A 25,381-nucleotide genomic window follows, 5' to 3' on the forward strand; every position below is an offset into this window, starting at 1 on the left:
TGAAATTGGTCCAGTGGTTCTTAAAAAGATGTTAAAATATGAAATGTTTTGTTTATGCTGATCAATTGAACATTTACAGAGATGTGCAAACTTGTATTACTTTGGTTTAAATTTCAGATAAAGCATAAGAAAAATGTTAGCTGTTGGGATTTATTCTATATTTGTTGGTCTTTCATTTGTTTATAAATGTTGGTAGGTATATGGAGCCCGTTTGGACGATTTTTTAAAACAAATCATTCACATACCTGTGAAAGAAATACAATTGAAATCGATATTCAAGATATCTTTATTGGCCTTCTATCATTTTTCACTCGAAAAATTCACAAGAACGAAAACAAATTTCTTACTGAGTTTATATGGGAAATATTTTCTTCAATCGAAAGTCACTCGGAATACCTATACCTCGCACAATTTTTACGTTACAATCAGGGTACTTTCATGTCTGTTGCAATGCAAAATCCCTATAGACTTTCTTATTTTAGCCATGTATGCATTTGACACACTAAAGGAAGTGTTTCAAAGGAGAAATCGTGGTATTTTTACTATTGAATGATCTACATCCCGAGTTTGAATCTCGCAGGGGTTTTTGTTGTTACGTACAGAAATTTTTAGATATTCATTTTATCCACTAACTGCAAGTTTTTTGCTTACTTGACATATGTACAGTTTATTTATCATCATATTTTCGTAATCAAATAATGACTGTTAATTTGTGTGACTTTTTCTAGGAGTGTTTTTTCACCTTAAAAACAATGAAAAATATCAAAATATATTCATTTCTTAGACTACATAATTAATCCGTTTTAGACTAAAACTTGCTTTAATTAAATTGCATTGTTTAATCAGTATTACAACAATTTAAGGTTATTGTTGAACGATGTGGAATTTGTTTATTGACGTTATCAACAAATATCAACGTTGAATTACTGTTGAAACAACGTCCCGCACATATTGGGCACATGCTATTTTGTCTTATGTTGAAATGTAATTGTCATTTATTTGAAGTTTTCAATGATACCAAGGCCAATGCTAAACATCCACTACAAGTCTAACAATGCATTTGGAATATATACATGTAACAAGCATGAGAGAATTGAACAAGCAATATATATCTTACTTATGTGCTAAATAGGTTTCGAGAAAATTCGGGGAAAGGACGAACACCACCACCCCCCCCCCCCCCCCAAAAAAAAAACCCGAATCGTTTAAAATCAATTACTCATTTGTTGATCAATCTGAAAAAAAAAAACGAATGGAGACTTTTGAAAATGCTGTATTTCACCAACAAAAGAAAAACAGAGAGACATAATAGCAAAATAATGTAACATTCAGCCTCCCAGACTGCAGAGAAAAAAATCAAACTGATGTCAAATTTAATGTCAGCAATTGGAGTATAATTACGTGAATTTATGGCATTCAGAGATAGGAGGAGTATAGTTTATTATGCATAGTAAAAGAGGACACTCTAATGGCAGGAACTAGAGAATTCTTATCGTTTTAATGTAAGGTAATTTCCCTGAATATTGAAAAATCAGCGGACTTCTGGAATAGCAAATATAATTAAAATCAAGTATCACAACTTAGAAGTCATCTTTGGTGATATGACAAAAGTGCCCTAGCTGACCCATTCAAGACCTGTAAAATTACAGACAAAAACAAGGTAATAGTCCCAAAGAATGATTAGTTTTATCAAACTAATTGTTATGACTTTCACGTTGTATCGGAGGAGCATTCTAAAGTGTCTGATTCATTTATATTGACATCGATTATCACGCGGCAAAATGATAATAAAATCAATTATGCAGACAATACACGAAGAAAATGGGGCAGTTTGATATTTTTTACAGTAGATTCTATTAGATAGTTCTGATTGTGAAACTGGTATTTCAAATCCTACTTGTAAAAAATAGCATTTTTAGCATTTAATTTGGAAATTGGTTGTTGTTTTGCATTGTCTAGTCAATATTGTCAGTCATTGAATTTGCATCATCTACTACAGAGCAAATATGAAATGTTAACATTACAACGGGTATATTGATCAAGGTGTTCCTGTGGCTTCGAAAATACTTCTTGGCAAAATGAGCTGTTTTCTCTTTTTGTTAGTTGGAATTTTTCTTGGGATTAAAATTTTCGGTAAGTGAAAAAGTTTTACGACCTCTTATCAAACAAATGACTATATGTTTTAAGAAATCTTTGCAATGAAGATTAATGGTATGATTTTTTTTTTTACAGATGTTTTAATTCCTAGGTTAGCGAATTCCTCCCAAATGCAATGTACATGTTTTTCTTCTCTGTATTTTACCATTTATAAGATCATGTCCAGTATTCCTGAAAGAGGCTCGGTCGCAATATGTGATATAAAGTGATATAAAACAGTCAATCCCTTGTGAATCGCGAAAGAAAGTCGTCGCAGATAAAAGTTTCATTATAGTGTAAGAAATAAATTCGATCGCTACAAATTGCATGCTATTGCATTAACTAAGTTGGAAAAATTTTAGTCATCGCTATAATAAAAATGTCTGTTACAGCATGAGGAATAAATTCAGTAGCTAGAAAAAAGTTAGTAAATAAGAGTGTGTCTACGAGAAAACTATGCGAATTGTGATGGAATCAATGTTTTCAGTTCAAATTTGCATTTTGTGTTAAATGATATATTTATTCCTAAACATTTTGATGTGAAAATCGCCTACCTAGATTCTGCAGCATTTACAATTAAAAAGTATTAAAGTAATAAAAGTAATAAAAGTATTAAAAAAACAAATAACTTATTTGTTAATCTTCTAAGTTCAGTTTGAATTTGAGTTTCAGTTAAAGTATCGAGATACCATTTATAAGGTCGTGTCCGGTATTCCTACATGAATAAGCTAAGTGTATTCAAAGGAAATTGAACGTCGCAGATTTCCAATGCAAACATAAGGGGAAATATACACTGAATGTAAATATAACTACCCTGTCCGCGTCCGTGCGAGGTCATGAAGTGCGTGGTTTTAAGGAATATTATATTTTTATGTTTTAAAAAATTTTGCTCAAGAAATAATCAACGCAAAGATATTATTAAAAGCAAATAATCCAAGCTCTGATTTAATCAAAATTTGCCGAAATTTACTTAAAATGCATTTACTCATTCATCAAAATTGCTGTTACAATTCTTTATTTTTCAGATGTTTGAATAAATGCTCTATAAAAAAAACAATTGTATGTTAAGTATTAGTTATTTAGATTTTAAGCAACTGTATTCTTCGTGAGTTCCATAATGCTATTTCGTTGCCGTCAAATTAGAGAAGTCAAACCAACCAAGAGATTCCACTCCCTCTTTTCCCTAGCTGAATATATAGTTTTCTTGATAAAATTTTAGCTAGTTCTTGGAAGCAGGAGCAGATGACCGTATCAAACTCAAACTTTTACATCTTGCATTTGACAGAACATCCAGGACAAAATGAGGACATTCATTATCCGATATATCATTTAATTATCTGTTTCAGAATGATCACAAATGATGTTGAGGTAGAACACTTCATGTATACATATAATTCGGAATCCTGGTTATAATCCACAAAAGACAAAAGGCTCGAGCTTCAGAATCTTCGTTTTGTATTACTAACAGTATCATAGATATTTAACCAAAATGTAGGTAGCTAGTATATGCATTAAGCTATATATTAAGATATTACAAAATTTAGTTACATTGTTGCTCAAACTTTAGACAACACACTTTAGTAAGCATTCCTTGTTTACAGACCAGAAATCATCAATATATGAACGCGAAAGCCTAAACAGTTGTTTTATTTTAACATGATGAATTCTCATTTTTAAAGAGTTGTGAGAAAATTTCTACGCATTTGTATTAATGCGACAAATTTGTAACACAAAATAAAATTATGATTTGATCGAAGTCAACGAATCTTAAAATAAGTGGTTAAATTATCTAAATATATCGACTTGTTCTAATATCGTTGTACAAGTCGACATTATTTCGACATTCTGTACATTTCATAAGACGACACCAATTTTGCCATTTGAAAGTTTAACACAAAATCAAGAGGCGATGATACATTTCCGTATTTTCTGGATTATAACTGTAATAAATTCTTTTTACATTATTAGTTTTTCCGCCTACTTTGAAATGCCACATTTTCGTTATTCGCTTTTTTTTTTTAGCATTTACTAGTATAGGCCTTTAATTTCATTTTTCAGTAACATGAATATCGCTTTAGATTATAATCGTGTCATACATATTTAGATTTCACATCTCTATTTGTCAGGAATAAAAAGCCAGTTGTTGGTGCTTGATGACGTCACAATTTTCGACAAGATTGCTACATGGAATGAGGCAAAAGACATTTGTGAAAAGAGAGGTCAACTCATGCTGACTTTAGATTCGGAGGAAAAATTGAGTGTTTTAACAAATCGCACGTCTTTCGTTGGACTTGATCTGTGAGTTCCAGTCTTTACTATCCTATCTGCAATGTCTGATGCTCTATCATCATAACTTAATAATCAGAAATTAAAGACTTGCACACAAATGACACAGACACATTGTTTATACCACATCATTGTTTAACATGTTGAATTGCATTTAATAATACCTAAAAGCACATAACGTAATTCATATTTGCACGTATGAAAAAATCATTTTTTAAGCTATAAAAAAATCGATTTTTTCAGGGCACAAACTTATTTCAATTTTTGCATTATATGCGGGAAAAAAATACATTGTTTTAAATCCGTAGGGGATTAAGTTCGAATGTAACCTTTTATGGCACCGGAATTAAAACATCGTTCGATATCTCAATTATTTAGGTGGTTTCAATGATACAAAGAAACAAAATTGGAAAAATCCTTGCCTTTTGTCTTTGTTTTTATCAGAAATATATAGTTCAAGATTGAAGTTCAATCATAATGTAAAAGGAAAGTAGTTCTCTTAACCCAAAATAGGTCATTGATTCCAAAGATGAATATCTATGAATATGCGATGATTTTAGGTGTACAGTAACAGAGGAAAATCAATTTATGAGATGAAAACGAATCACTATTATAATCATTTAACATAAAATTAACCTAAACAGAACTTCATACAGTAAACAAGGAATAATTAATTGACCAAGGGATATGACCAAGACTTTTAATTCAGGTAATTCGACATTATACTTTTTTTGCTTGAAAATGATTTGTGTGTGTGTGGGGGGGGGGGGGGGGGCTGATTACAGAGTTTTACATACCACGCTAATCTATTGTGTATCTACTTTTCCTCAAGACTTTCGGGTGATTACTGGCTTGGACTTCACGATGTGAACGCTGGCAGTAGCAGGGAGTTTTACTGGCATGACTGCCGGCCTTTCCTTCCTTCGGACTGGAGTCGTTGGGATCCTGTTGGAGATGAGCCGGACAATCCCACAACTCAGAGATGTATTCGAATCTTCTATGGAAAATGGAGAACAGTTGAATGCCATATTGCGAGACGATTTATATGCGAGGCACAGAAAGGTATTTCCTGCTTTTCATAACGTTCCAGCTGCAGAAAATATTTGTTTTAAATTTATAATAGCTAACGATGATTTTTTTATGTTTTAGTTTTTAGTTATAAGTATGTGATCTGGATGTAAAATATTAACAAAAATTTTGAAAGTATATCTAGAGATAATTCTTACATTTAGTTTGACGGTGTTTTGTTAAATTTCCATATAAATACAGGCTGTAGATTTATTTCATTTCTCCACTTTGAAAAAGTGACCAAATTTTAATAACTTTTTGTTGTTTTAAAGATTACTGTCCTTACTTGCATCAACCAGAAACCGCAGTTGAACAAAGTTCATCTACTTTCATTATCGAGTTGAATTCAGACCTAGAATCCTGCAAACAAGTCTGCAATAACATGTACGCTGTCAATGGAAGTTGCTGGGGAGTTATGACGTTGGACAGCGAGTCATCACCTTCGTCTTGTAAACTTGTCATTACCAATGATGTTCCTAATACTCACACGTCATCAGGGGTTAACTTGTACATGAAAGACTGCATAAAAGGTAAATTCCTGAAATCAAGATACATGAATATTCATTAAATGTAATTAATTACAAAGATTGTTGGATGACATCACGTGGTTTGCAGATTATTTTTGTATTGAATAATTTTTTCTCATCTTGGTCGCCTTTTCTTACGTCAAACTGGGTATTTCATTATTTTGGAATGCATGGCAAAAATGATTGGAAAAATATATTAACAGTATTACAAATATAAATAACCTGATAAGTCTTCTCTTACTATTTGCATTAGTTATTCCATGATTCCTCTCTCTCTCTCTCTCTCTCTCTCTCTCTCTATAATCAAAAAAGAAAATGAACAGTTCCAAAGTTTCCAAACCACATGAAACTTTGGAACTGTTCTTTTTTTTCTTTTTTGATTATTTATACTGTGTGAGTGATATCACCTTTCACTCTTTTTGGATTTTATATATATATATATATATATATATATATATATATATATATATATATATATATATATATATATATATATATTCTAGCGGAAAAAAGAAACTGTGCATTATAAAATGTAGTATAATCTTTTTTATATCTATTGTTTGTATTTATAAAATTTAAACAATCGATAATGGTAATGTTTTTGACAATATCGGAGGGTAACCGTCCGGGTGCACGGACTTTTTCATGGTTAGTTAGCACCTGTTGTTTATAGAGGAATTTGTTCGCACGAGTTTTACGGGCCAATACTGTTTGGAATAAGAACTGTAAAGGATTTGTTTAAACTTTTTTTGTTAAGGAAATCACTTTAGTTTCAACAAAATGTACCCCTATGTCATGCCTACGACTCAACGAAAACCAACGTAATCGTGCTGTTGGTATGCTGCAAGCTGGAGTGGCACAAAATACTGTAGCAAGACACTTTGGAGTTCATCGGAACACCATCCAGTCATTATGGAGACGTTTTCAACAATCTGGCAACACTCAGGATCGACCGCGCTCTGGGCGACCTCGTGTGACGTCACGTCAACAGGACAACCGCATTCAACTTGTGCATCTGAGAAATCGTTTCCAGACAGCAAGTTTGACTGCCCGTAGCGTTCCAGGGCTTCGACCAATTAGTCCAAGAACTGTGCATAATCGTCTGCGCGAGAAAAATATCAGACCAAGACGTCCAGCGGTGCGCCCAGTACTGCTTCAACGTCATTATATCGCAAGACTAGCGTGGTGCACACGACATCTGCGATTCAGAATACAGGACGGGGCCAATATTCTGTTCACTGATGAATCCAGATTTCATTTGGATAGCAGTGACGGCCGCTGTAGGGTGTATCGTCGCGTTGGGGAGCGTTACCAGGACGCTTGTGTCGTGCAACGTCGACAATTTGGTGGAGGTAGCCGTTATGGTGTGGGGTGGAATATCAGCACGTGGAAGGACTCCTCTTCAAATTGTCAAAGGAAATCTCACCGGCGTACGCTTTCGAGATGAAATTAGTCAGCGTCATGTGATACCTTCATACAGAGACATCAAAATCACATCACTCTACAGCAAGACAACGCAAGGCCACACGTTGCACGTGTAGTCAGGGACTTGTTTGTTCAACAGAATGTCGATGTCTTGCCTTGGCCAGCTGTTTCCCCGATTTGTCGCCGATCGAGCACGTCTGGGATGAAATGGAAAGAAGTTTACGCCGTTTACCAAATCAGCCAGTGACATTGGCTGATTTAGGCCAGGCTTTAACCAACATCTGGAACAACATCCCTCAAGCATTTCTGGACATTTTAGTGGCATCAATGAGGCGTCGCTGTCAAGCATGCGTGAACGCAAATGGTGGTCACACGCGTTATTAATTTTGTTAATTCAATTTCAAATAACAGTGATTTTCGAGTGTGCTGAAATTGACGTTATTCGACGTTGACATTAATGTGTTATGAGATGTACGAATACATGTGTTAACAGTATTACAAAAAATAAAAATGTGTTCATTGTAATTTTTAAATGTTTTTTCTTATATTAAATAATGCACAGTTTCTTTTTTCCGCTATATATATATATATATATATATATATATATATATATATATATATATATATATATATATATCATGATCTCATATGAAGATCAATGATTGTAGAAAAAAATGTATACAGTCTAATTTCTTCCTAGGTCCTCATTTTTTATGGTGGTTTAGGGTATTTAAATTGAATTGTTATGTCTTAAGGTCTTTCGATTGTCGCACATAACGTCATCAATGTAATAAGATTCATGGTTTTGCCGCTATTTCTTTCTTGATAATTGTGTTTCAACACATTTAAATTAATATTTAAAGTGAAGTAAAAATTTTATCTAACAATTTAGAGAAATGTGTGGGTTGAAATTGCTGAAATCCATACTCATTCCCTTTATAAGGCCGAGAGCACTATTCACGGTGTGTTCTCCGAACGCCTACTCCTCAATTAAAAATAATAATTGGTCAAGGCAATTATGGGGCCCTCTAAGGGGACACAGGTAGACTTTACCTGTATATACTTTGGGAGGTAGTCTGTCCTCCATGAGTTTCACTTTGTATAACTTTTCCTAACTCTATAACCTTTATATTAATATATGTTTACCTCTGACCAATTTATATGTATATTTTAATGTTATTTTTGTCCTCATGTACCATGAGCTTGAAATGGTTTTGAGCGAATAAATGAACTTGAACTTGAACTTGGGACACAGGTATACTTTACCTGTATATACTTTGTGACACAGGTAGACTTTACCTGTATATACTTTCGTTCACAGGTAGACGACATTGTCTTATTTTTAATTTTTAAAAAGACGCAATAAATAGTGCTAATGGTTGCATGTACCTGACATTATATTAAAAACACCATATTTTTTTTAATAACCTAAATGTTTCACTGAAATAAAATAATCATTAAATAAAAAAAATTAAAATTAAATATCTTTCTTCATTTTTAAACTTACATCTTAACAAAATAAGAATAAAACATTATTTCTTAAGGTATAAATTAAAATCAGAGATTTTAAATGATGATTATCTAAATTATGATAAAAAATCACTTTCTTCAACAAGTTTGTCCAAGCTGTGAATAAATAAATGAACGTGAAGAAACTGATAAGAAGAGCAGCCGTCCTACCCCTAGTTCCTCTAGACAGCATCGAAGACGTGTGGTCCTAGAAGACCGCGATGAAGCCGACCTTACGGAAGTGAGAGATACCTTTACAGACTATGTGACAGAACAGTGGGTGAATGGTGACAGACTTATTTGGAATATACATGGCACGGGAAGCTGAAGAGGATGGCCCTACACGCGCACCCAAACATCTACACTGTCCTCAAGATCTTCAAGGACATCCAGAAAGGCAAAGAAATTCTACAGATCCAGAAACAAAGAAGTACGCGAACATCAAGAGACCCTGAAGGAGCGATACCAAGACGGGATCATCGACCTTATGACCTACGCAGATTCAGCTTCGGAACTTCTTTATTCAGGACATTGACATAGTGACATTGAAAGAGAAAGGACATTATGACAGACTCCGTGCCCATACTAGTATATGTGTAAATATTGTATATATACTGGTATGAATTATACTTTTTAAAACTTAATGTCATTTTGAATTGTTATTTATGTTTTAGACAACCATGTATTTATGAGTTTGTTATAAAATGGTGCTATGTGTCAAAATAAAAAGAAAACTGTATATAAAATGTTATGCAATTTTAAAACATTATTTTATTGTTTTAAATTATATGTAGTGCTAATAAATTAAATAAATATATTAAAATTGATTCAATGTTTTCTTTTTATTTATGCAACAATTTTAATTATAAAGACATTCAAAATTTAACAAAAATTACAAACTGTTATATTATTTTTCATTCAAGGAAACACAGGTAAAGTTTACCTGTGCCCCTTTAGAATGCCCCATAATTGCCCAGTATAATTGAACAATGATAATTGGGCAGTAGGCGTTCGGAGAATCAGCCCTATTCACGTTTCTCCGCATTAGTTTTTTTATTTACCAGAACACGTTCCTTTTGACGAAATGATTTGCAGGACCGCGTTTTCAACAAAAATGACATGACAACTACAGCACTTGTAAGGAATATACAAAAAAAGACAAAACAAAACACACTGAAATCCAGGCACACATATTTAAAAATTCCCTCTCTGCCAGAGCAATTTAAGAAATATTTAAATAAACTATAAATTTCTCATTCAAATATTTTAATAATATTTACAATATCCCACTCTATTATTGAGCGCACGCGCTTTCTGTTAACCCTAACAGCTATCACCAGCTAATACAATAACCAAAAACAAGTCTCGAAAGCTTTATTCAGGCACATAAGACTTATCATAATACCAAGTGTTTGTCCTCACCTATTACGAAGTGAACACCGCAACTCCCTAACACCCTCCGTTGTAGCCGCTTATATACTATCACAACCCACGTGATCAACGACGATCGAAAGGGAGTGATAAACCGGAAGCGCTTATTACTCAGCTCCAGTAAACAGAATGGGATAAATGATCTCGATTCCGACATTTGTTTCAAAATTCTCATTTCAAAATATACTAGCCTAAATTCTATACGTTACTTGAATAGGAAAACGTGGTTGTTCCTTGTGTTTTGTTTCAGAAAATAAAACATAAGCTGCTTCTGGTTGTATTTCAAATTTAGTGAGCTATGGGTAACACAAGTTGTATGTATAGATATCAGAAGGAAAGAAATATAATCCTATTTCATATTCCTTAAATCTTAGTAAAATGGAAAATAATGTGGTTATGCATTAACTTTCAGTATTAACAAACAAACGCAAACGCACCTTTGTCAAAAATAGTGACATCTTCAAATCAATGCAATATTCGTTGATAATGAAGATAACTTATTATGTTCATGTCCAAATATAATGGCCATCGTAAAGTACTAGTAACTCTGGCTTAAAACGCGTCTGTTGAATCAAAATTAAAGGAATAACGGGGAGAATGTTAAACATATCATTTATTCATCAATACCTGGAAACATGTATATACTCGACCATTTTGATTCTAAAAATTGAAGTAATTAGCAAACAAACAAAAAAGATTTCAACAACAACAAAAATTGAAACTTTTTAACGACACCAAGAGCACTCTTTGAGGGGTTCCCTGAATTCTGGGATGTATAAGATATTGTTACTTTGGACGCCAACATCTGATGAACGAAAAATATTCTATAGTATCAATAAGGATGATGAAAGCACTTTAGACATCTTGGCTTTTAAGTAATTTCAAATGGTCTTTTCACGTTACAAAAATCTCATTTCAAGTGAATTTAAACTTCTTATTGCTAGGTACTGTCAAAGGTTTTAGCTGGAACAAGATTACATTTCTCGTTGTAGTGAGTGTAAACAATGATTCCACAACTGTACAAAGCAGACCAGATGTTTATCCCGTCTCAAACTGCAGCTTAGCTGGGCAGAAAATAAATGGTAAGAAATAAAATGACCGTTTAGATATAAGTAGAATATATAACGTTATTATGAAGGAAATTATGTAAATTGTATAGCATTAAAAATTTTACATGATGAACCCAAGTCAACTATTTACATGTATCAAATATTCAACACATTATTACAAGATAGATTACTGCTTAAACCACGAAAATCACTTGATAAGACAATTCAGAATATATCTTCAGCACCGGGAAAAAAAACCAAGCCGTTCTGTTTTTTTTTTAATAAAACAATTTCATTTATTAAAAGAAAAAGTTTGGTTCATATATTCAAATTTAAAATTTTGCTGCCTTTCTCTTTTGAAGCAGGAATTCTACCAACTAGTTTAAGGTGCAGTGCGCACGTGGTGTTAAATTCCTCCGACTTGACTTCAAGTTACCCCATTACATCATCAACTCAGAGAATTACCACAACAGAATTCAAAGACGTCAGTCACGAAGATTTGATACTGAGCATTCAAAATATGAAGAATAGTCTCGCAGTCAACAAGTCTGAAACAAGTTCAGAGATCCGGAAGAAAATCAGTGTCTATGAAAGTCGAACCAGTGCCGTGTCTATGGGACTTATTGGAACAATTGTCATTGTCTTAGTGATACTTTGTCCGGTTATATCGGATCTTACATCCGTTATTCAACGGCGGAAAAAGTGAAAAAAGAAATACCACATCATGGAAGGAAGGTTACCTTAGAGTGATGTTGGGAGAAAGGTTCTAAGTAACAATCTTTTCAACGGTAACGCATTTTCTATGTGTTTTTCTTTCGATTATGCACTGGTTCCAACGATCATACCGTCTGTATATATGTAAATAAAATCTAAAAAAGAAAGTTTGTTTATGGACAAAACCGGAATTCTTCAGAAATACGATACCAGAAATGTTCCATTCTCAGTTTGTCTGCATTTTATCTGCATTCATAGATAAAAAAGCACAACAGGTTGAAATATTTTTTTCAATATATAAAAATATAAGTTTTTAATATTACAGATTATTATGCTTTTTATTTCGTTGGAATATATGCGTACATTTCATTTAATCGGACAGATTTAATTTTATTACATTTTCAGTTCAATTGACATACGTTACAATTCCCTTAAAAATACCTCATTTTAATAGTGACGTGGATATTTTCATTCACCGATTAATGAGTTCGCATAGAATACAGTATAGTTTTACAAAAAAGTAATTATAATATGACACCTTTCATTTACCATATATGTATTAACTAGGAAAATAGTATTCTAATATATTGTGGAATTTTGCGTGAAGCGCTGAATTTTACAGTCGGGACTGCTTGCTCTGACATTCACATGTACGATTGCATCGATAATAATCGTCCATTCTGATTCCCTCACTTATCACAATCTCATTTTCTTAGGATTCAAATAAAAGAATTCTGAATGTATAACATGGCAATAGTTTGTGAGAATTGGTATAGTTAGGGCAATTGTATATGCCTCCCTAAACAACGTAATACCTTGGTTTTCACTTGGTAATAGTCCATTTTCATTTATAAACCAAACGTTAATCTAAACATTTATATAAAGAAAAATCCCTCCGTCTATTTGCCGAGTGTAAAGGTGAAATTCAGCACTTCTTGCAAAAGTCAACTAGTCGCAATGAACATACAGGTTTAATATTTCTGCGTAAGCACAAAAAGAATTATAGCGATCAGTAAGGAAGCACTGTAGAATTGACAGTTACTGCCAGATGTGCATTGGTCTTTTCCTTCATCAACCATGGCAAAAACTCTAGCTGGACCACCACTACCGTCTCTCAATTTAACAACAGCAACAAACACCGTACTTCCGCTCTCGGGGATTTGATCTAAAAAGCCAACGTTTTCCACCCCTATTTTGTTGTGCTTTCCGAGAAGTATGTGAACTGGGAAGGTCTTTGATTGGCCATAGTCGGTGGAAGGCGTGTCTACTCCAATGATGTTTATGTTTCTTTTGTTAATTAGCCACGATGCAGCGTCTTCATGCCAAGCTGGAAAGTGAAATGTGTTTGGATCGGATGGGTTGGTGGTGTTGAAGACGGCATTTGGGTCAGGGTATTTATCACTCCACCCTGAGTTCATGATTACTACCGCCCCAGAAGGGATCCGCCCGTAAGTGTCCTCATAGTCAATGAGATCAGCAACGGAAACACGATAGTCCGGATTTGTGGACGCTTTCTGTTTAACGTTAATGATGGCTCCCCTACCCACAAGCTTCTCCATCGGTATCTGCTGTGTTCTCCACCCGCCCTTGTAAAAATGTGCTGGAGAATCGACGTGAGTTCCGCCGTGCTCTGCGGTGGAAAATGAGTTTGATTCATACCTAAAATGGGAAACATGAACGAATATCATTATAATTATGTATCGTTAATTCAAATTGGTTACTTTACTACCAATTCTTTCACATATTCAAATCGGAATTGTACACTTTTTACCATCCGTTTTAAGGTGGCTCTATACACCACTTTTTGATGACGCAGTACGCAAAAAAGTAAATCTGGAAACATGCATTTCCGGTACTGGCTGATTTAAACTGAGGTGAATTGTATGGGAACCGCTATTTTGAAAAATTTGTTAAACGGATAGATTTAATTTGATAATTGGAAAATTCATTACTTACAAGTAATGTGGTATGTGACACCTTCACGTTGTGTGGTATTATTTATCGAAATAAACAATAAAATCAAGTATAAATTTTTAAAGAGTTTCTTTAGCATCAGCGATATGTTACACCGTAGCGCAGTGGGTTAGTGGGCTCACTACAAACCAGTAGGTCATAAGTTCGATTCCCGTTGAGAACAATAAATTTTTTAACTTTCCAAAAATTTCTAAAACATATTTTTTGGTTGAATACCGTGAAAGAAAATTCTAAACAGGTGAAAATAGTTCAATTATAACATACTTTAATGCACATTAATATCGACACCTAACGGGGATGAGAGCTTTGAATAATAGCTTTGAATTTCTCTCAGGTTGGGATACATAAATCCTATTAGCCTAGTCAATGTTCCCCTTTATTTATTTGACTTAGTTTTGCACTAAAGCAAATATATTCACTTATACAGGGCAAAGTCTATAATGAAATATGCATGCATTTATCATTCCAACATTATATTTAGGAAATTTTCTTCAACTCAGAAATGAAAAGTCCCCAAGGTGTTTGGGCCTTGGGACTTAGGAACGATAACCCTTACATGAGGAACTTTCATACCAAATAAAATTTAAAATATTTTTTGTGTTTATTTGCAATTGTTTTCATTCAATTTTTTATTTCACATTTATTAAAATACACTTTCTTATAACATCAAGCAACATTTTCAGATGATTTGTCAACAGAGTAAGAAAATATGAAAAAATATGTTTTGGGGAAATACTAAAAAAAATTGCAATAATAACATTTTTGAATGTTAAGAAGTGTTATATTTTTTTTATGTGTCTGAAGGAAATATCCATCATATGACAAAATAATTTCTCTCAATTTGTTGATAGCTGTCTTTTTAAAAAATATTTTACAAAAACACGAAAAAACATTAAAAAATTCTTTAAAAATACCTATAGTTTCCCTATCGTCATTTTAATATTTGATAAGTATATGTTTTGTGGTCTTCTATTGAAAATTGGAATAAACTGTGGGTGTATAGAGCCACCTTAAACATTTTACATACTGTAACTACAAATCCGCAAATATTATTCCTTCTTTCAAGTTTATTCCTTAACATATGTATATATTAACATTTTAAACTGTCTTTGTCTGTGATAACATTACGAATCAATTTTGAAGCCTATAGCCCAAAAATTTCATGAAAGATAAGCGACACAATATGGGCATGTCTTATAGCATATTCAAAACATAGGTAATCACAGATTACAAAGTTCACCTTTGTAAGACCACCTTTATCATATTATATGAAAATCATATGGATATTCATGGATACTGTAGTGTGATTTGACACTATATCGAAAATCACACGTTAAAATTTTTTTTGATATTCATATGTTAATTTCATACAATATTAATCAATACAGTAATATGACATATGATATTGCATCCTATGATACTATACAATATTGTGTCATATGAAATATCATATGATATAAAAAAATACTGTATTGTATAATTTTTAAAAATGATATTGTTACATAAACATTGTATCATGATATGATATTGTATCATGAAACATGATACGCTATTGTATTGTGTTATAAATAATTGTATTTGATTACTTAATATATCACATAATATAGTATCATATGATATAATGTAATATAAAATAGTACAATTTTGTAACATATGCTATTATATTGTATAATATAGTTGATATCATGTTATAAAGTATTACATTGTATCATATCATTTGGTATTATATGAAATTGTATCATATATGATACACACTATGATATTGTATCATATAGTACAATATAATTTGATCCAATAAAATTTCATACAACATTGTATCATTTCATATGATACAATATCATATGATATGCAATATAATGTGAGAAAATTATAAATTATATTATACAAAATCATATCATTTATAATATTAATTTACATTATCATATGATATAATTTCATTTGATACGATAAAGCGTTTTTTTTTTAAATAAAATTATTTATATTATATACATAATACAATATTTTATGACATGATACATTATCACATATTTACAATATCATGCCATACAATACTATATTATATAATACAATATAATTCTATACAGTATTGTGTTATAATATACAATATTATATATAACACAATATATTATGATACAATATCATCATTATATGTAAAAAGTTTGACACAATATCATATCATACCATATAATTTTTTTGAATATAATAATATATAGTATTATATTGTATCATATAATACAATAGTGTATTATATTATACAATATTGTATTATAGAAATCATGTTATATCATTTTACAACAAAAAAATCTATCAAGCAAGTTTGAGTAAGGTAGGAGTTTTTTTTAGCATCCTTGATAATGGAGATCAGGCTCTGTATCTGAAGCTACCTCTACGATTCATTTATATTATAACCATGCCGATTATGAAGAGTCGACAACACATATTTTTTCGAACTTCATTTCATATATAAATACGAATATACGGCATACATGTATGGTAACTGTTGGAAACCATGAAGTGTGCAAATTTTCAAAATAAAATTAAAAATACATAAAATCCAGTTAAATAAATGGATAATTTTCATTGAAAGAGGCATGGTTTGTGATTTTATAGTGAATAATAGAACACCTAATTGAAGGGATCGGCTCAGCCCGATACGAATTTAAATTTTATGTTAATTGATGACTGAAGTTCAATATGTGGAATTACATAGAAAGAGTGCATTTTTAAAGATGTACAACAAGTATCAGTGTTTTTTTTAATTGCATGGCCATAAAATTGCTTTGATTTTTTTCTATGTAAGCAAAATTCTATCATATATGATACACAGTGTGTGTGTGTGTGTTGGGGGGGGGGGGCAATCATTGAGTAGAACTCGTAAATTGTTTGACCATGTTTCTAATCCTTTCGTATATGCTGTATACAATAAATTAAGTACAATTTAATCATAAGTTTTGCAGGATTACGTCGCCTGTACTTTACACAACTCGTACGAAATATTAGTGGTTTGGTCAACATTTACCAATAACTGCCGCTGAAGTTTCGGAACAAGATGGTAAAGTTGTACTGTGGATTCCCCGGCCAGAAGATGGTGGAGATACTTTGCTCGTGGGTTAGGTCTACAATACGCATACAGTTGCTGGAGCCCAAGAAAAGCAGGCTGATCATGAAAAGGTATAACATCCTGAAAAAAAGGTGAACGGAACATAAATTATCCGACAAAAAACTTACCTTTGTGATTCAGGGGTAAAGAAATTTAGTGGACATTAAATAGAAATGTGATACAAATACTTGTTATATAATAGTGTTGTAGCCTACTGTACATTACATTTCTTGAACAGTATAGCAATAAAAAAATTCACATAGGACATGTAGAACATAATTGAAACAACAGTTCTAAAGTACAGATATGAACAGATTAAAAGATGTTCAGCAGCCTGCACCCTAATTTCAACAGTCGCAGAAAACACTTGGAGCTGAGCTAGCTGTCCTTATAAACGGCGTGTTTACCACAATGAACCACCATATACTACAATGAACTATAGTACTACAACAATAAATTCGGCGAGGTCATAAAAAGGTTATTTTTCCTTTATTCATTTTATAATAAGCGAGTACATACTTTCTACCTCGTGTAAAAAATACTTCAGAATTGTGTATGATATATTTTGTTCACGAGATTGTAAAATATGAAGACTATAAAAGATGACCTGTACATTTTCTACAACAATATTTACAAAAGATTAATGATCAGGTAAACATTAATTTCTTATTTTTTACCGTCATGGAGAGTGGGTGAATTTGTTAAAATGGTTCTAAGAGATTCCTGGTTTTCAATTTCTTACAAAAGTTTGTTTAACCATGCATATTGCACATTTACCTCGCTAAAGTTTCTTAATTATCTTAAACGACACAAATGAAATTTTAAAATTTTGTAAGGAGTATATAATAAAACCATTTTAACAAGAGCTTGGACTTTGGGTAGTTGTGTCAAACATCAATGTGACGTAGGCCTGTCTATTTCACTGCTGGCCACTCAGCCATGGCTCTTTGAAATCAACAAGATTTGTCTGGCTTTTGAGCTAAGACTACGCAATGGGTTCATTTTTCGCTTGAAACCGCGTCATTTTAAACTTGTTTTGACGCAAGAAATAGATAGCTAATACGTCCAACCGAAAGTCCAAGGTCTTGTTAAAATTGCTCTAATTTACCTTTTATTTCCTCTGTATATAGATTGGTGTTACAATAAACGAATAATATATAAAACACTGAGCCGGATAATTATGCCTATGCCAAGGTGGGATTTTTGCACCCGTCTAAGCTGCATATACCGAACAATTCAAATATGCCATATGATAGACCATTGCTTACAGAGTTAACAACCACCTGTATCTCACCTGTCAGGTGAAATACACTAAAAACAAACGTGATTTTATACTTTCTAGACAATGGTCTATCAGTTGGTATAAATGGATTTTTCTGAAACTGCATCTTAAGCGGGTGCAAAAATGCCACCTTGGCACTGGCATATTTATCCGGCACAGTGTTATAAACACAATTTTACAATTAATTAATATGTTACCAAAAGCATTAATTAAATCTTGGTTGAAAAAAAAGAAAATACACAAAGGTACATTAATAACTGAAAATGTTAAAATTAGATTGCGGATACAAGTTTGACACAGAGGGGCTAATGTCTGCCACAAAGTCTGCTTCTGAGTTTGCGAAAATGCTTTTCCTGGGAAACAGACAGAACAGTTTGAGTGTGGCGGCCGAAGAGGGCAATAAAGATTTCATTTTCCATTATGCTGCATATATTTCTGCCTCGAGTTCCACCAATCGTTATGGAAGACGGAGAGAGATGTGAGAACAGATTTATTCTCTCAAAACCATATAAATGGTTGAAGAGGTGCGAGAGAAGACATAAACATAATTGCATATATCTATATAAACAGTCTGGAACACAGGAATCGGTTGTAGAAGCACGTAGGTTAGTTTACATGTAATACGTAGAATTTCGTTTGTATTTCAGCATATGAGCATATGGTGTTCAGATTTGGACAGTGAAAAATGAGATTAAATAGTGTTAAATTGATTAAATAAAGATAGATTTTAATTGGTTTAATAGATTCAAATACAGTAAAAGGGCAAGCTGAGAAACTTGTGGTAATCATGGTAATCGAAAGATTTCTAAATACATTTTGCGGTCGCTGATTGGATTTCCTCTGAAGTTGTAAGTATCATCACCTTATTACGATAAGTTTGGTAAGAAATCAGTTCTCGTGTAATGAGGACCTTCTACCATACCCCCTTCCATATAACTCACTGTTTCCTCCAGCATCATTACTGGTTGAACAGGTATTTTCAATAGCACTGCACCCTCTCTTGCACCTTTGTACATCGCATCGCGTTTTTATTTTAAAGTAATCACTATGTACAGAGTATTTTTTAGAATATCAGTCAACTGACCATACCTTTGGACTGGTTTCTCGAGTTTATGACTAACTTGTTATCCCTGATACCATAATAAAACCACTTCTATTGTGTCAGGTACATGTATATCCGTCTATTTTTAGAAAAATGTGCTCTTCGTTCAAACACAATAGTAGGCGACCATTGAGAAAACCGCTCTGGTAAAAGAATGTCAACAACAGTTAAATATGCCCTGAGGATAATAAAAGACAAATTGAACTGATTATTGATTCATGTTTAAAAGAAATGAATATTCAGAGAACAGCTGCAACACTACAAACATTATAGTATTCCTGTCAACTAACGAAATAAAAAAGCTTACCCGGTAGCATAGATGTTAGTAACTAAGTCTTATCATTCACAGACTATGCGACCCACTCTCTATCATTCACGGCTTAAACTGAAACGTAAACATTTAGCGGGCTTTGAAATTATGGAAGCGCAATAGTGTGTTGTTCGTTCAAACCAACAAATTTTTTCCAACAAAATTGATTGTTCCGCCTACCTGAAACGATAACTCTCACATAAAGTTTTCAGAATTCAGAATTTCAAATTGTTTGCCACTTAAATCTGATATGAATTCATAAAAGCATTCGGTCGCCATATTAGTTTCGAGAGGACAGACCGAAGCTTGTTTGATAAATCTATTATATGTACATGCCTGAAATTACATTTTAAAACTTTAACCAGTGAATTCCACCATAAGTATCCATAGTTCGGTATCATAAAATCGGCCATTCGTCTATCGTTGAATAAATATAATAAATATGAAATATAAACAGATAAAAAGTGATTTTTATACATGTATCCACGAAAGGCATCGGACGAACTTGTAAACAGAAGCTTTTTTTTCATCATGAAACAGTTGCACCTTTTGCTCTGGAACGCTAAAGAAAACAAGTAAACACGTTGGGGGAGGTTTGTTTCATTTGAATACATTTGACTATTTTCCCTTTCTAGCGTTTTTAACGGCAGATGAGCCGGAGCAGCAACTAAAAAATAAAAATCATCGATAACATCTACAATTTTTATTTTAGCTGGTTTCTATTGCATAAACAATGATCGGAATTTTATTTTGTTTATATGAAACTAGATTTTGACCGGTGCGTGCACGGGTTAATAATGTACATGTATATGATATCGGATATATACGAAATAGATACATCGACACACCGTATTGTTGCCATTTACATAATAAAACTTTAATCCTACAATAATGCTATTAATTTCACTACACTCTGCTTAGTTAGAATAATCTAACTGTGTCTCGAGACAGGCCTATACAACAGTTAAAATGCTTCCCATATATCCGTAATGTAGCAAAAAATCGCTCCGAAACGATTTTAGAGAAAATTAATGAAGCTGCATTGAAAATAACAGACTGGTCAAATTATTCATAATAAACCATTTTGAGGCTGTAAATACCTTTCATCTAAAAAATGAAGAATTCAACACTTTCTCCAGCAACGTTTTTCAATCGCTTCGAGTTGACATTCAAAACTATTGGGATTTTTTATAATAAATGCACTGAGTTAGAGTTATCTCCCGTATTCCCTTTGATGAACAAAGTATATATGTATGACAAATTTTCAATGAAAATTTACACGTATTTGTAATATCGGTTTTGAGGTTATCCATGCAAATGTGATATTGTGGAAATCCATACGATTTCCGGATTTTTAAAAGGAATTTTCGTTGATTATTAATTAGCGAAGCTTGACTGAAAAAAAAATGAAACAAATTGGTAATCTTCAAGTGCCAATAATGTTTAAAATATACTAGCGGAAAAAAGAAACTGCATTATTTAATGTGGTTTTTATTATGATAAAATAAATTTTGACATGGTCCCTGTATGCACAGGTTTGCGGGAGTTATCGTTCTTTGCGCTATGCCATGCGCAATGTTTGCAGCTAAGTTTTGGCGCCATATATATGCAAGCTGTTCGGCGAGCAGCTCTTTTTTCTCCCACCTACCCACCCAACCCATTTTTGCTTCCATTTAAAGTAGCATTACTTTGTGGCTGCACTGCCTTTTGTATGCTTGGTAATTTTTGTAATAGTGTGTATGGGGTTTTTGTAACTATTATTTTTCTCAAATTTTTTAATCATGTTTTACGTGTATATATGCGTTTCATGTTTTTTTTGTCAATAAATTTTACGCCACTTTGATTACTTGTTCTATTGGTAACAGGACTTGAGTCAAAATATGAAAAAAAACATTTAAAAATCACAATGAACAAAGTCTATTTTTTGTAATACTGTTAACACATGAATTCGTAACAACATCTCATAACACATTAATGTCAACGTCGAATAACGTCAATTTCAGCACACTCGAAAGTCACTGTTATTTGAAATTGAATTAACAAAATGAATAACGCAGGTGACCACCTTTTGCGTTCACGCATGCTTGACAGCGACGCCTCATTGATGCCACTAAATTGTTCAGAAATGCTTGAGGGATGTTGTTCCAGATGTTGGTTAAAGCCTGACTTAAAACAGCCAATGTCACCGGCTGATTTGGTAAACGGCGTAAACGTCTTTCCATTTCATCCCAGACGTGGTCGATCGACGACAAATCGGGGGAAACACAGCTGGCCAAGGCAAGACATCAACATTCTGTTGAACAAACAAGTCCCTGACTACACGTGCAACGTGTGGCCTTGCGTTGTCTTGCTGCAGAGTGATGTGATTTTGATGTCTCTGTATGAAGGGTATCACATGACGCTGAATAATTTCATCTCGATAGCGTATGCCGGTGAGATTTCCATTGACAATTTGTAGAGGGGTCCTTCCACGTGCTGATATTCCACTCCACGCCATAACGCTACCTCCGCCAAATTGTCGACGTTGTAGAACACAAAGGGTCATGGTAACGCTCCCCAACGCTACGATACACCCTACAACGGCCGTCACTGCTATCCAAATGAAATCTGGATTCATCAGTGAACAGAATATTGGCCCAGTCCTGTATTCTGAATCGCAGATGCCGTGTGCACCACGCTAGTCTGGCGATACGATGACGTTGAAGCAGTACTGGGCGCACCGCTAGACGTCTTGGTCTGATGTTTTGCTCGCGCAGACGATTACGCACAGTTCTTGGACTAATTGGTCGAAGCCCTGGAATGCTACGGGCAGTCAAACTTGCTGTCTGGAAACGATTTCTCATATGCACAAGTCTAATGTGGTTATCCTGCTGACGTGACGTCACACGAGGTCGCCCAGAGCGCGGTCGATCCTGAGTGTTGCCAGATTGTTGAAAACGTCTCCATAATGACTGGATGGTGTTCCGATGAACTCCAAAGTGTCTTGCTACAGTATTTTGTGCCATTCCAGCTTGCAGCATCCCAACAGCACAATTACATTGGTTTTCGTTGAGTCGTGGCATGACATAGGGGTAAATTTTGTTGAAACCAAAGTGATTTCCTTAACAAAAAAAGTCTAAACAAATCCTTTACAGTTCTTATTCCAAACAGTATTGGCTCGTAAAACTCGTGCGTACAAATTCTTCAATAAACAACAGGTGCTCACTAACCATGAAAAAGTCCGTACACCCGGACGGTTACCATCCGATATTACCATTATCGATTATTTAAATTTTATAAATACAAACAAAAGATATAGAAAAATTATACTAAATTTTATAATGCACAGTTTCTTTTTTTTCCGCTAGTATTTATAAAACAAATGACAGTACTCTTCTGATTTCTCGGTATTAAAGCCCAAATATTTGAGTCAATTATTTTAATATAGTAGTATAGTTATCTATTTCAGCACTTTGTTCAATTATAGAATTGATAAATCATATCAAAATTACCCACCTTTGTTTTGAGAAGTACTGTCAGGGTTCGGATGAGTCGTAACGGGAAGACGTCTTAGGAACAGGGAAAATTGTATTTTCCTCTAGGATGCGCTTTGCTGAATTGCTTCTAATATTTTTTTTAAATTGTGCGTGCTCTATATCAAAATTTGAAATAATATTTCCAAAAAATTTGACGCGATGTTTAAGTTATTGTGACACTTTCCCTGATAGTATTTTTCAAGTTTAGCTATATCGCAAGTAATGATTCCTGAGCAAGGAAGAAAATTTTCATCCGACACTTGTACTAGATACTTTTGTTTGTTACTGTTGATAAGATGACATCTATTTTTTTTTCTTCAGAAAATGAGTTTTTGAGTTCCTGTTGTATTTTTCTCAACACATCATTTGCTGATTCAACCAGAGCTTTTTTCTCCTGATGTTTGTTATACCGGTATCTCCACACTGTTGACTAGAGATACACTTCTCCAGTCTGCTCTGTCTTGAACCATGATCTAAATTTTATTGTTATACTTTCATGTTAAATACTGAAATCTGATTGGTTAAGACGCAGTTAATAATATTTACTATTACCCTCAGCGTTAGCAACGCACTTGGCAACGGGTAAAATTAAACAAGAGGCCCATGGGCCACATCGCTCACCTGAGGAACAATAGGTATGATAAAGTCAGCTTAATGGAGTCATAATACAATCTGGACAATGTACATTAATACATGTAGATCCTGTATAAATAAAATCCATTTTTCCCCCTTGGAACTCGGATAGCCCTGATTGCTGAAAATATTTACAAGAGCAGACTTTAATCACCGCTCCTGCACATATATAGGGACTCAACGTTATGCATGCAGGGATGACCGCACACCTACGCAACTCAACAGGTACCAACGTTAAAGCTGAACACCGCTCGTAAATAGGCACTGTCCGCCATATTTCTCTTTAATCACTGCTGTCCCTACAACCCTTATATAAGGGACAGACCTCTAAACAGTTCAAAGTACTTCGCTGTAGAGGTCTCACCTGTGTGGACGTACATTTTGCCTCCCCGTGTTACCCGGTCGCGATGAAATTATCAAAGAACTATATATGATAAGAGTTAAATTTGGCCCCCATAATTCGCCACTTTTTAAGTGTTTCGGGTACAATAAAATGTTAACTAATTTTTTAAGAAGAGTTGACATAAAATACATTTTTCATCTATTTATTTGATTTATTTGCACTCATTGGCAGTATATGACGTCAGAAGTGACGCCATTTCAATAATTCAATCAAAATCAGCCAAAAATTGACATTTTTCTTATCTATTTACGAATGGGAAATATAGAGCGCATGCTTGAACAAGGAAAAATTTTTTGTCACTTATATTAGTCTTGGCTAGATACATCTCTGATAAAAATATTTTATTTGTTCAAGAATGCGCTCAATGTTTTCGGAAGGAAAAACTGCTTGAAAACAAGCTGTTTTACGCTAAAAATGCAAAAATGGCGGGAAAAGGTTGTCTTTACAATGTCATATTTCTAAATTGTGGGCACTTGAATCAAAATGAATATTATGTAAACACATCACATACATATCTGTACTAAGAAAAAAAAAATGATAGTAAAATGATGATGTTCATTTTAGGGGGCCATTTTAGGCCCTTATCATATATAGTCCTTTACGCACTTTTTGAAGCCATGAGAATACTAACATCAAATAAATTGGTCAATGCATTATTTACGAACAGAAAATGAACATAAGATAAGAAAAAAATGCATAAAATCTAAAGACCACGAAAGGAATACTACATGTCGGCCACGAGGTTCATGTGTGCAATCGGATGTAACGAAATCGAAGGGTTTATATACCAGGTATCTGTGTGACGGTGCCTATTTACGAGCGGTGTTCAGCTTTAATGCAAGCAGAGATAACGCAAGCAGGGATGACCTCACACTTGCGCCAAAGGCTCAACCTAACGCAGGGAGTGCCGCACACTT

At 33.5% G+C, this 25,381-nt stretch overlaps 2 protein-coding genes across 4 annotated transcripts; one reads left to right on the forward strand and one right to left on the reverse strand.

Annotated features, from left to right (window-relative positions):
• Positions 1-1,680: 1,680 nt before the first annotated feature.
• On the forward strand, positions 1,681-12,296 carry LOC128189999 (uncharacterized). 2 transcript variants are annotated; one of them, XM_052861851.1, is made up of 6 exons: positions 1,681-2,133; positions 4,263-4,434; positions 5,255-5,484; positions 5,763-6,020; positions 11,375-11,464; positions 11,794-12,296. In XM_052861851.1, exons 1-6 carry the CDS (start codon positions 2,079-2,081, stop codon positions 12,135-12,137), a joined length of 1,149 nt encoding a protein of 382 aa, XP_052717811.1. In that variant the 5' UTR covers positions 1,681-2,078; the 3' UTR covers positions 12,138-12,296. The 2 variants fall into 2 exon arrangements, with proteins under 2 accessions (XP_052717811.1, XP_052717812.1); XM_052861852.1 differs by having other exon boundaries at positions 11,797-12,296.
• An 807-nt stretch (positions 12,297-13,103) lies between these two features.
• On the reverse strand, positions 13,104-20,024 carry LOC128190000 (isatin hydrolase-like). 2 transcript variants are annotated; one of them, XM_052861853.1, is made up of 4 exons: positions 19,911-20,019; positions 19,591-19,746; positions 17,139-17,300; positions 13,104-13,804 (listed from the first exon to the last, which is right to left on the reverse strand). In XM_052861853.1, exons 3-4 carry the CDS (start codon positions 17,297-17,299, stop codon positions 13,117-13,119), a joined length of 849 nt encoding a protein of 282 aa, XP_052717813.1. In that variant the 5' UTR covers position 17,300; positions 19,591-19,746; positions 19,911-20,019; the 3' UTR covers positions 13,104-13,116. The 2 variants fall into 2 exon arrangements, with proteins under 2 accessions (XP_052717813.1, XP_052717814.1); XM_052861854.1 differs by lacking the exon at positions 19,591-19,746 and having other exon boundaries at positions 19,911-20,024.
• Between the last annotated feature and the right edge of the window lie 5,357 nt (positions 20,025-25,381).

This window comes from Crassostrea angulata, chromosome 6 (genome assembly GCF_025612915.1).
Source record: "Crassostrea angulata isolate pt1a10 chromosome 6, ASM2561291v2, whole genome shotgun sequence".
NCBI lineage: Eukaryota > Metazoa > Mollusca > Bivalvia > Ostreida > Ostreidae > Magallana > Magallana angulata.

Excerpts from the sequence above, each read along its gene's own strand:
- LOC128189999 (XM_052861851.1), top strand. The coding sequence starts at position 2,079 with ATGAGCTGTTTTCTCTTTTTGTTAGTTGGAATTTTTCTTGGGATTAAA. Across the intron at positions 5,485-5,762 it reads TATATGCGAGGCACAGAAAG|ATTACTGTCCTTACTTGCAT; the intron begins GTATTTCCTGCT and ends GTTGTTTTAAAG. Across the intron at positions 6,021-11,374 it reads CATGAAAGACTGCATAAAAG|TGAGTGTAAACAATGATTCC; the intron begins GTAAATTCCTGA and ends TTCTCGTTGTAG.
- LOC128190000 (XM_052861854.1), bottom strand. The coding sequence starts at position 17,299 with ATGTTATACCTTTTCATGATCAGCCTGCTTTTCTTGGGCTCCAGCAAC. Across the intron at positions 13,805-17,138 it reads AACTTCAGCGGCAGTTATTG|GTATGAATCAAACTCATTTT; the intron begins GTAAATGTTGAC and ends TTCCCATTTTAG.